The 12,381-nt window shown below is 69.0% G+C and overlaps 1 protein-coding gene across 1 annotated transcript; it reads left to right on the forward strand.

The window, feature by feature from the left end:
• Nucleotides 1–44: 44 nt before the first annotated feature.
• On the forward strand, nucleotides 45–12,337 carry LOC125827341 (uncharacterized; the record flags this gene model as incomplete). Its single annotated transcript, XM_049506643.1, has 1 exon — nucleotides 45–12,337. A coding segment is annotated over one exon (12,293 nt), but the record flags the coding sequence as incomplete, so codon positions are not given.
• Between the last annotated feature and the right edge of the window lie 44 nt (nucleotides 12,338–12,381).

Raw genomic sequence — 12,381 nt, forward strand, 5'->3', positions numbered from 1 at the left:
GCAGAAGAAAAGCGGACCGGGGAGAACAGCGGCAGAGGCCGCAGGCGGCGCCCGCGCCGGGGCGGCGGAGAAAGGCCCGGAGCACCGCGGCCCGAGGCAGCGGAGCGACCACCGAGCGGCCGCCGCGAGCGCCGCCGCGGGACCCGGGCGGCGGGCCCGACGACCCGGGGCCGGACCACCACCGCGAGCGAGAGGGGGCACGGCGGAAACGGGGCGAGGGGCAAGGGGAGCGGGACAAGCGCGCCGCGCCCGCGCCGGGGGCACGCGCGGGACCAAGGGAGGAGCACCGCAAGCAAAACACCCGGAAGCGGAACGCCCGGAAGGAACCCGACGGCGGGAGGAAGGGAGGGAAGCGGACCCCGCGAACGCGGGCCGACGAGGACCACCCGGGGAGACGGGCCGCCCGCAGAAGCAGGAAGGCCGCCGGAACAGGACGACGGACGGACCCGGCGGGAACCGCGGGGGGCCGAGCAGAGGAGGCGCGCCCGCGAGGCGGGGACCCGCGGAGCGGCCCGGGAGCGGGCCCGCGGAGCGCGGCCCCCGGGGCCGCGCGAGGAAGAGGCGCCAGGGAGCGGGCAGGGGCAACGACAGCAAGAAAGGAACGGCCGGCAGAAACGAAAGCGCGGGCGACCCGCAGACGGGACCGCAACCCACGGACAAAACAACGAACGCGCGCCGCCGCCGGGGGAGGAGCAGGGGAGCAGGGCGAGACAACGCAGGAAGCGCGGCGCGGACGGGAGACGGGCAGAGGGCCCGGCGCCAAGCGGGAGAACGGAGCACGAAGCCGAGCCCGGACGCGCCGGGGCAGGAACCGAGCGAAGAAAGCCGCGGAGAACGCACGCCAAGAGACAGGAGGCGAGCCAACGGGCCGGGACGCGCGAGACGAGCGCCACCACGCCGGGCGGCCCACGAAACGGAGGAGCAGGGAAGGCGGCGCCGCGCGACGCCAAGAGGCCGAAGGACGGAGCGGCGCCGGACAAGGGAGCGGGAACGCGGAGGCAGCCGCCCCCAGCGCCCCGGAGAAAGCGGCGGGGCCAACCGCGGGAAGACCCCGAGCAGCGGCGGCGGCGCAGGGGCAGCGCCCCGGCCGGAAGGCGGACACGACGCACAGGAACGGGGGCGGCGGAACCGCGGGGGCCGCGGCGGCAGGCGGACCCGGCGGCGCGGGAGCGGGGGCGGGGGCGGCGGGGGCGGGGGGGGCCGGGCGCAGCGCCCCAAGAGCGGCGAGGAGCGGAGGCAGAGAGCAGGAAGAGCAGGAGCGGCAGCGGCAGCGGGGGCAGGGGGGGCGGGGGGGCCCCGGCCCACCGGCGGGGGAGGGACAGAGGCGGCCGGAGGCGCCGCCGCCCGAGCGCGGGCGGGGGCGACGGCCCGGCCGCGACCGCGGGGCGGCGGCGACCCCAAACGGAGGCGCGGCCGGCAGACCCGGGGGCGCCACCCCGGGCCGGCCACCGCGCGAGCGAGCCAGCCGGCGAAAGAGGGAAACAAGGGAGAGGCCAGAAACCAAGAAGACACACGAGGCACGAAAGCGAAACAAAAGAGGAAAGGGCCGAAGACAGCCGGGAGCCGCCCGAAGAGAAGGACGGACGGCGCCGCACCGAGCCGCAGGACGCGACGAGACGGGAGCGCGGGACAAGGGAGACCGAGAAACCGGGGGCGCGGAGACCAACGGGGCACGACCCGAGGGCGCAAGGCAGGAGGGCACCGACGAGAACCCACCAGGAGGGAAGCCAACCCGGAACCCGGAACAACAAGGAAGGGGGCGGAGGGGAGAAACGAAACAAGAGGAGGCAAAGAACAAGAGAAACAGGCGGAAGCAAACCAAAAACAGAGAGACAAAGAAAGAGCCCGCCCAGAACCGGGAAGGCACGAGGACAGAGCGACGAACAAAAGGAGGACAAGGCCCAAAAGGGACAACAGAGACGGGACGGGCGCGAAAGGGAAAAGACAAGGCGAGAGAGACAGAGGGAGACGGAAAGAGGACAAAACGGCGGGGGCGCACGCCCGGCGCCGAGCAGGCGGCGCCAAGCGCGAGCAACGCGGGCGACGAGGGCCCGGACCGGCAGCACGAAAGAGAGGCAGAGCGGAGCAGGAGGACCAAAACAACAGGGACCCAGGAGGCAGCAGAGGCCGACGGAACGGGAAAAGGAAAGGCAAGAGGAAAAGAAGGAAGAAACAAACCGAGGGCAAGAACGGAAAGCGAAGAACAAGGGAAGGCACACGAGGGGAAAAGAACGAACGAAAGGAAGCGAGAAGCGAACGACACCGAACGGGACCCCCAGAAGCCCAGAAGGGACACGCGGGCGCAAGGAAAGAAAAACCCGAACGGACCCCCAGAAGCCCGACGAGGACACAGAAGAACGAGAACGAAAGAGAAGGGCAGAAAAGAACCCAAGAACGAAGAACAGCAAACCAGAACCGCAACCCGAAGGAGGAGAAGCGGACAGGACGGAGGCCGGACCGCGAACCGGAGGCGCACAAGAAAGAGCCAAGGAAGCAAGCACAAAGAGCAAGGAGAGGAGGCCGGAACGCGAACCGGAGGCGCGAGAGAAGGAGCGGGGAAAGAGAGGCCGGACCGGAAACCGGAGGCGCGAGAGAAGGAGCGGGGCAAGAGAGGCCGGACCGGAAACCGGAGGCGCGAGAAAGGGCCAAGGGAGCGGCGGAAAGAGGCCAAGCGAGCCAGACGCAGAAGGGCCAGGGAACGCCGGCCAACGAGCCAAGCAAGGGAAGGCCGGGGAACCAAAGCGAAAAGCAAAGGCAAACCGCGAAGGAGAACGAGGGGCGCCGAGGAACGCGGGAAGCCGGAACAGCGGGGAAAAGAAGGAGAACGAAAGGCGGAGCAAGCGGAGGCCGAACGAAGGCCCAAACGAGCAGACGCAAGGCGGCGACACCAGGCGACAGGGAGCGAAGGCGGCCGAGCGACGGCGGGGCAAAACGAAGGCCGAGGGGAGCCGAAGAAGGGAGGGCGAAGGCAAGCCCGAGGCAAACCGAAACGAAGGCCCAACAGGCGGCAAAGAAACAAGAAGGAAGCAGGCAAGCCGCCACAGAGCGAGGAGGGGCCGGGAAGAACACAAAGCAGGCGCACAGGGACCCGAGAAGGCCCGAAAGAGGCCGAAAACAGGAGGGCGGAACACCGAGGCAAGAGGCAAGAACGACCCAACCCAAAGCCCAACGAAGCAACAGGCAGGCACAGGCGCGAGCGCAAGCGAAGAGAGGAAAACCGGAGCCGACCGGGAGGCCAGCACACGCGCGCCAAAAGCACGGCCGGAGCGGCCCGGGGAACGGCCGCGAAACGCGGCCCCGCGAGCAAAAAGAGGAGCACAACGGAAGACGGGCGGGGAGACACCAAAAGCACAACAAACGGAGACGGGGCAAGGGGGAGGCAAAACGGAAAGCGGGGGACCCGCACAGGAAAGGCGAAAGGAACCCCAAAAGGGGGCCGAACCAGGGCCCCAGCGCAGGGCCCAAAAGGGGACACAAGGCGGGGCGCGGGAACAACACAAGAGCAACAAGCAACGAAAACCCAAGGGGCGCAAAAAGAGAAAGGGGACAGCAGCGAAGGCAGCGGAGGACCAAAAAGGGCGAGCGACAGGAAAAGCGAACAACACCACAAGGGGCGCCGCGAAAAACCACGCAAGAGAGCCGCAAAAAGCACCAAAAGCGGAGCGAAAAGGGCGAAGAAAACAAGGCGCAAAAAGGCCAAAAGCAAGCGCACAAAAAGGGGCGGGCAGCAGGGGGGGCGAAAAGGACCGCAAACGGGGACGCCAAAGCACGAGCCGAGCGCACCAACACGGGGGCCGCGAAAAAGCGCACAACGGAGCCGGGGGAGCACCCAAAGCGGGGAGAGAGGAGAGAGAGAGGAGGGGGGAAGGGGGAAAGGGGCGGAGGGCGGCAAGGAGGGCAGAAAGCGGCAAGGGCCAAAACGGAAAACGCCGACGGGGGGCGCCGAGCGCGGGCGGAACCCCGGGCACGCAAACGAGAGAGGCAACCAGACCAAAGGCGAGAGGCCAGACGCAACGGCCAGGCGAAAGGCCAGCAGAGGGCAGGGCGAGAAAAAGGGGGCCCACGGCCAAAAGCCAGGGAAGGCAAAACCCACAAAAGGGCGCGGAAGAGAGCGAAAACCGCCAGACACAAAAGAAGGGCAAGCGAGACCAAACGCGACAGGCCGGAGCGAACCACGCGGACGAAGGCGCAGCCGAGCGCGGGACGCAAAGGGGGACCAAAGGCAAACGGAGGCGGAAACGGAAAGGGAAAACGCCGAAGCGCACCGACGCACACGGAAAACCGCGGGAGGCAGGGCGACCAGGCGACGAGCCGAAAAGGACCCGGCCGGAGCGGAGGAAAGCGGCAGAAGGGGAGGCCGAGGGCAGCGGCGGGAACGGGGAGCGAAAAGGAGCGGGCAAGGGGCAGAAGCGCCAAAACACAAAAACGCGCACCAAGACCAAACGAACGACCAGGGGACCGAACGGGCAGGCCCAGCAAGGCAGAAAGGACGGGGGGCGCGAGAGGAACGCGCGAAACGACACACAGAAGGCAAGACACAGAAAGGACCAAGAGGGGCAGGACAAGAGCCACGACGAAAAAGGACGGGCGGCCGCGAAAGAAAGGAGCAAGAAGGACCGGAAGCGCAAACAAGCGGGAAACGGCGCGCGCAGCGCCGGCGCGGGCGCCCAGGGAGCCGCCGCGACGGGACGAGGCCGCCAACGGACCGGAACAACAGGAAGGGCGCGCGAGCGCAAGGCCGCACAGCGCGGGCGAGAAGGGCAACGGGCGCCGCGACAAAGGGCAAACGAGCAGCCAACGCGACGGCAGCAGACGGGAGCACAGGGAGCAGCAGGAACAGACCGCCGCAGCAGCGAAACAGGAAACACGGGGGGAGGGCGGAAAAGACGGGAGGGAGGGCCAACGCAGAAGCAACCGCCCCAACGGGCCGGAGGAGCGCAAAAGGCCCAAGGACCGGGGGCGAAGCGGGCCCCGCCGCCCAAACCGCAGCACGCCCGGCAGGGGCGACACACGGAGGAAGACCCGGCACCAACAGAGAAGCGCAAAGGGCGACGCCGCGGAGCCGCAGAACGCGGGGGCCGACGCGGAGCCGGCCGGAGCCGAGCCGGAAGCACCCGCACCGGAGCCAGGGCCGCCGGAAGCAAAGCGGGACCACGCGGCCGAGGCGCGGGAGACGCAAACCAACCAACGGGAGAGCGACAACGCCGACCAGAGAAGGCCGCAAACGGGGCCAGCGGAAGACGAGAGGGGAGCGGGGGGGACGCAAACGCCGCCAAAGGCAAGAACGGGGCCCACGGACCGCCAAAAGCCAGAACACAGGCCCGCAACAGAGCCGCAAGGACCGGAAGAGGACGCGCGGACGGACCAGCCGGCGGGGGGGAAAGGGGGGCGAAGGGGGACACGGGGCCCAACGCCGCCGGAAAAGCCCGCCAAAAGCGGGAAGGGAACGGGGAACCCCGAGCGGAAAGGAGAGAAACAGGCACACCAGGAAGACGAACGACCGCCCGAAGAGAGAGACGAGCCAACCGCGCAGCACGGAAGGAGGAGGAACAGGAAGGAAGGGGCGGACGGGGGCAAGCGAGCCACGAGGACCCAAAGGCGGGCAACACCGCGAGAAGGCCGAGGCAACCCCACAACGAAGCCAGAGGGAGACGCGCCCACGGCCACGCGGAAGGGGAAGCGCGGGAACGCGCCACCAGGCCGCAAAGGCGCGGCCGGGACCGGCGGGCAGCACAAGCAACGGGAAACAAAGGCAACAAGAGCGCGCCGCAGGCCACGCCACCAGGAAGGCGGCCGCAAAGCACGAGACAGCGGCGCGGGGCCCGGAGGGAGAGAGGAGCGAGACGCAGGGGCCGCAGAAAGGAGCAACGGGAGCAAAGCGCCAACGCGCGGAACACAGAGGCGGCCGGCAAAGGGCAACACGCCAGCAGGAGCGAAGGGAGCCGGACCACCAGCACCCGCGAACACGCGAGCGCGAAGGGCCACCAAGGAGCAGCCGCAAACGGGCAACCACGGAGCCGAGCAAGCAAAGAAGACGGAACGCCCAGAAAGGCCAAGACGCGGCGAGAAGCGGAGAGAGCCAACCGAACCAGGCGAGGAGCGAAGGACGGAAGGGCCAAAGCGAAGGGGCGCGCCGCAACAGAGAAGAAGGCGAGACGACCCAGACGCACGGCCGGCCGGCGCAAGGCGGCCGCGACCACAGGCGCCGGGCCCGGAGGAGAGAGAAGAGAGAGGGCGGAGGCCGGCAGGAGCGCAAGCCAACGACGCGGCCGCGAAGGAAGGGCCCGCGGGCGCAGGAGGGACGGAAGACGCCGAGGAGCGGGAGAGAGCGCACAGCGAACGCCAGACAAGGAGGGCCGCCAAAGCGGAAGCGCGAAAACGACCGCCGCCAACGCCAAGGCAGGAGGGGGGAGGGGCGCGCAGGAGCGGAAGCGGCCGCGAGGCAGAAGCAAGAACCCGGCCCGGCGGCAGCAAGACACAACCCAAACCAACGCCGGAGGCGGCACAAGAAACGGGGAAGCCCGCACCCGCAACGGGAAGAGGCAAGAGAGGAGCGGGGGCAAGAACGCGGGAGCCGCAAAAAGCGCGCCGCACACGCCGCGGACCAAACAAAGGGAACAGCAACACGAGGCAAGCGAGGCAACGGGGCGGCAAGAGGAGAAAAGCCCGCAACAAAGCGGCGGGAAGAGCCGGCGAGGCCGACGAAGCGCCGAAGCGCAGGAACGGAGGGGGCCGGGCCAAGCACGAAGAGCCGCAAGCGGCGCCGGAGCAACCCGAAGACCCGCCGGGGACACCACGGGCCCCAAGAAGGCGACAGACGCAAGCCAAAACGCGCACGGGGAGAACGGGGCAGAAAGCCGCGGAGCGCGCAAAGGCGGGAGCACGAGCCGCAAAGGCGGCGCAGGCGCACGCCGGCGCCGCGAGGAGACCAGGAGGGCAGCAAGGAAGACGAGGACAAAGAAAGCAAGGGAGGGCCGGAACACACGGGGCAGCAAGGCCAGGAAGGCAGCAGGGGCAGGAGGCAACCCAAACGACAGCACCAAGAACGCAGAAGGGCCAGAACGGGGCCGAAAGGCAGGCGGAGGGAGGGCGGCGGCCCGAAGCCGCAGCGGAGGGGACCCGGACCGCAAGCAAGCGGAGAAAACACGGCGCACCCGGAAGCGGAGCAAACAAAGCAGCAAGACGAGGCAGGGGGAACGGGGCGGCACCGGCACCGGGGGCAGCGGCCGGGAGGCAAGACACAGCCGCAGAGGCCCGGCCGGCGGCGGCACAAACAGAACAGGAGCACCCCAAGGCGACACACGCGACGGAGAAACCCCGGACCGAAGAGAGCCGCGAACGGACACGGAGCGCCCGAAGCGCGGCAGGAGCCAGCCGGGAAGGCGGAAGAGAAAGAGGACGGGGGGCGGGCGCCAAAGCGAGGGCAAAAGCAAGGGCACGAGCGGGAGGGAGGCCAGGGAGGGCGGGAGGGAACACAGCGGCAAACGCGCGAACCACAGGAACGGAGGCAACGGAAGAGCCCGCCCGACGCACAGCGCGCACAGAAGCCAAAGAAGCGAAACACCCAGAAGCAACCAACCGGCGAGCCCGCAGAAAAGAGAGGAGCCCGGGCGGGGGGGACGAGAAGCACCCGGCCACAACACGGGGGAAAGGCCAGGCAGGGCGAAGGAACAGGCGGGGCGGAGCAAGCCAAGACCGCAGGGGAGGGGAGAACCAGGCCAGGCCCAAAAGCACAGCAAAAGCAACCAGAGCGAGCAGAAGAAGAGCAACGGAGGAGCACAACCCGGGAGAGGCACGAAGCAAGACGCAAGAGCGGAGCCACGACGAAGGACGCACCCACCGGGGCGAAACAGGAACGGGCGCGGCCAAAGACGCAGACCGCAGACCCAAGCGAGGAGCAAAAGAAACAGAGACAGACGAGAAGGGGACCCGGGAGCAAAGAAGAGGGAGCAGGCGGAGGGCAGAAGAAAAGCGGACCGGGGAGAACAGCGGCAGAGGCCGCAGCCGGGCCCGCGCCGGGGCGGCGGAGAAAGGGCCCGGAGCACCGCGGCCCGAGGCAGCGGAGCGACCACCGAGCCGGCCGCCGCGAGCGCCGCCGCGGGGACCCGGGCGGCGGGCCCGACGACCCGGGGCCGGACCACCACCGCGAGCGAGAGGGGGCACGGCGGAAACGGGGCGAGGGGCAAGGGGAGCGGGGACAAGCGCGCCGCGCCCGCGCCGGGGGCACGCGCGGGACCAAGGGGAAGGAGCACCGCAAGCAAAACACCCGGAAGCGGAACGCCCGGAAGGAACCCGACGGCGGGAGGAAGGGAGGGAAGCGGAGCCCCGCGAACGCGGGCCGGACGAGGACCACCCGGGGGAGACGGGCCGCCCGCAGAAGCAGGGAAGGCCGCCGGAACAGGACGACGGGACGGACCCGGCGGGAACCGCGGCGGGGCCGAGCAGAGGAGGCGCGCCCGCGAGGCGGGGACCCGCGGGAGCGGCCCGGGGAGCGGGCCCGCGGAGCGCGGCCCCCGGGGGCCGCGCGAGGAAGAGGCGCCAGGGAGCGGGCAGGGGCAACGACAGCAAGAAAGGAACGGCCGGCAGAAACGAAAGGCGCGGGGGCGACCCGCAGACGGGACCGCAACCCACGGACAAAACAACGAACGCGCGCCGCCGCCGGGGGAGGAGCAGGGGAGCAGGGCGAGACAACGCAGGGAAGCGCGGCGCGGACGGGAGACGGGCAGAGGGCCCGGCGCCAAGCGGGAGAACGGAGCACGAAGCCGAGCCCGGACGCGCCGGGGCAGGAACCGAGCGAAGAAAGCCGCGGAGAACGCACGCCAAGAGACAGGAGGCGAGCCAACGGGCCGGGACGCGCGAGACGAGCGCCACCACGGCCGGGCGGGCCCACGAAACGGAGGAGCAGGGAAGGCGGCGCCGCGCGACGCCAAGAGGCCGAAGGACGGGAGCGGCGCCGGACAAGGGAGCGGGAACGCGGAGGCAGCCGCCCCCAGCGCCCCGGAGAAAGCGGCGGGGCCAACCGCGGGAAGACCCCGAGCAGCGGCGGCGGCGCAGGGGCAGCGCCCCGGCCGGGAAGGCGGACACGACCGCACAGGAACGGGGGGCGGCGGAACCGCGGGGGCCGCGGCGGCAGGCGGACCCGGCGGCGCGGGAGCGGGGGCGGGGGCGGCGGGGGCGGGGGCCGGGCGCAGCGCCCCAAGAGCGGCGAGGAGCGGAGGCAGGAGAGCAGGAAGAGCAGGAGCGGCAGCGGCAGCGGGGGCAGGGGGGGCGGGGCGGGCCCCGGCCCACCGGCGGGGAGGGACAGAGGCGGCCGGAGGCGCCGCCGCCCGAGCGCGGGCGGGGGCGACGGCCCGGCCGCGACCGCGGGGCAGCGGCGACCCCAAACGGAGGCGCGGCCGACAGACCCGGGGGCGCCACCCCGGGCCGGCCACCGCGCGAGCGAGCCAGCCGGCGAAAGAGGGAAACAAGGGAGAGGGCCAGAAACCAAGAAGACACACGAGGCACGAAAGCGAAACAAAAGAGGAAAGGGGCCGAAGGACAGCCGGGAGCCGCCCGAAGAGAAGGACGGACGGCGCCGCACCGAGCCGCAGGACGCGACGAGACGGGAGCGCGGGACAAGGGAGACCGAGAAACCGGGGGCGCGGAGACCAACGGGGCACGACCCGAGGGCGCAAGGCAGGAGGGCACCGACGAGAACCCACCAGGAGGGAAGCCAACCCGGAACCCGGAACAACAAGGAAGGGGGCGGAGGGGAGAAACGAAACAAGAGGAGGCAAAGAACAAGAGAAACAGGCGGAAGCAAACCAAAAACAGAGAGACAAAGAAAGAGCCCGCCCAGAACCGGGAAGGCACGAGGACAGAGCGACGAACAAAAGGAGGACAAGGCCCAAAAGGAGACAACAGAGACGGGACGGGCGCGAAAGGGAAAAGACAAGGCGAGAGAGACAGAGGGAGACGGAAAGAGGACAAAACGGGGGGGCGCACGCCCGGCGCCGAAGCAGGCGGCGCCAAGCGCGAGCAACGCGGGCGACGAGGGCCGGACCGGCAGCACGAAAGAGAGGCAGAGCGGAGCAGGAGGACCAAAACAACAGGGACCCAGGAGGCAGCAGAGGCCGACGGAACGGGAAAAGGAAAGGCAAGAGGAAAAGAAGGAAGAAACAAACCGAGGGCAAGAGCGGAAAGCGAAGGAACAAGGGAAGGCACACGAGGGGAGAAAGAACGAACGAAAGGAAGCGAGAAGCGAACGACACCGAACGGGACCCCCAGAAGCCCAGAAGGGACACGCGGGCGCAAAGGAAAGAAAAACCCGAACGGACCCCCAGAAGCCCGACGAGGACACAGAAGAACGAGAACGAAAGAGAAGGGCAGAAAAGAACCCAAGAACGAAGAACAGCAAACCAGAACCGCAACCCGAAGGAGGAGAAGCGGACAGGACGGAGGCCGGACCGCGAACCGGAGGCGCACAAGAAAGAGCCAAGGAAGCAAGCACAAAGAGCAAGGAGAGGAGGCCGGAACGCGAACCGGAGGCGCGAGAGAAGGAGCGGGAAAGAGAGGCCGGACCGGAAACCGGAGGCGCGAGAGAAGGAGCGGGGCAAGAGAGGCCGGACCGGAAACCGGAGGCGCGAGAAAGGGGCCAAGGGAGCGGCGGAAAGAGGCGCAAGCGAGCCAACGCAGAAAGGGCCAGGGAACCCGGCCACACGAGCCAAGCAAGGGAAGGCCGGGGAACCAAAGCGAAAAGCAAAGGCAAACGCGAAGGAGAACGAGGGGCGCCGAGGGAACGCGGGAAGCCGGAACAGCGGGGAAAAGAAGGAGAACGAAAGGCGGAGCAAGCGGAGGCCGAACGAAGGCCCAAACGAGCAGACGCAAGGCGGCGAACCAGGCGACAGGGAGCGAAGCCGGCCGAGCGACGGCGGGGCAAAACGAAGGCCGAGGGGAGCCGAAGAAGGGAGGGCGAAGGCAAGCCCGAGGCAAACCGAAACGAAGGCCCAACAGGCGGCAAAGAAACAAGAAGGAAGCAGGCAAGCACGCCACAGAGCGAGGAGGGCCGGGAAGAACACAAAGCAGGCGCACAGGGACCCGAGAAGGCCCGAAAGAGGCCGAAAACAGGAGGGCGGAACACCGAGGCAAGAGGCAAGAACGACCCAACCCAAAGCCCAACGAAGCAACAGGCAGGCACAGGCGCGAGCGCAAGCGAAGAGAGGGAAAACCGGAGCCGACCGGGAGGCCGAGCACACGCGCGCCAAAAGCACGGGCGGAGCGGGCCCGGCGAACGGCCGCGAAACGCGGCCCCGCGAGCAAAAAGAGGAGCACAACGGGAAGACGGGCGGGGAGACACCAAAAGCACAACAAACGGAGACGGGGCAAGGGGGGAGGCAAAACGGAAGCGGGGGACCCGCGCAGGAAAGGCGAAAGGAACCCCAAAAGGGGGCCGAACCAGGGCCCCCAGCGCAGGGCCCAAAAGGGGACACAAGGCGGGGCGCGGGAACAACACAAGAGCAACAAGCAACGAAAACCCAAGGGGCGCAAAAAAGGAGAAAGGGGACAGCAGCGAAGGCAGCGGGGGACCAAAAACGGGCGAGCGACAGGAAAAGCGAACAACACCACAAGGGGCGCCGCGAAAAACCACGCAAGAGAGCCGCAAAAAGCACCAAAAGCGGAGCGAAAAGGGCGAAGAAAACAAGGCGAAAAAGGGCCAAAAGCAAGCGCACAAAAAGGGGGGGCAGCAGGGGGGGCGAAAGGACCGCAAACGGGGACGCCAAAGCACGAGCCGAGCGCACCAACACGGGGCCGCGAAAAAGCGCACAACGGAGCCGGGGGGAGCACCCAAAGCGGGGAGAGAGGAGAGAGAGAGGAGGGGGGAAGGGGGGAAAGGGGCGGAGGGGCGGCAAGGAGGGCAGAAAGCGGCAAGGGCCAAAACGGAAAACGCCGACGGGGGGCGCCGACGCGGGCGGAACCCCGGGCACGCAAACGAGAGAGGCAACCAGACCAAAGGCGAGAGGCCAGACGCAACGCGCAGGCAAAGGCCAGCAGAGGGCAGGGCGAGAAAAAGGGGGCCCACGGCCAAAAGCCGGGGAAGGCAAAAACCCACAAAAGGGCGCGGAAGAGAGCGAAAACCGCCAGACACAAAAGAAGGGCAAGCGAGACCAAACGCGACAGGCCGGAGCGAACCACGCGGACGAAGGCGCAGCGAGCGCGGGGACGCAAAGGGGACCAAAGGCAAACGGAGCGGAAAGGAAAGGGAAAACGCCGAAGCGCACCGACGCACACGGAAAACCGCGGGAGGCAGGGCGACCAGGCGACGAGCCGAAAAGGACCCGGCCGGGAGCGGAGGAAAGCGGCAGAAGGGGGAGGCCGAGGGCAGCGGCGGGAACGGGGAGCGAA

This window comes from Solanum verrucosum, unplaced genomic scaffold (assembly GCF_900185275.1).
Source record: "Solanum verrucosum unplaced genomic scaffold, falcon-dt-bn FXZP01000330.1, whole genome shotgun sequence".
Classification (NCBI taxonomy): domain Eukaryota; kingdom Viridiplantae; phylum Streptophyta; class Magnoliopsida; order Solanales; family Solanaceae; genus Solanum; species Solanum verrucosum.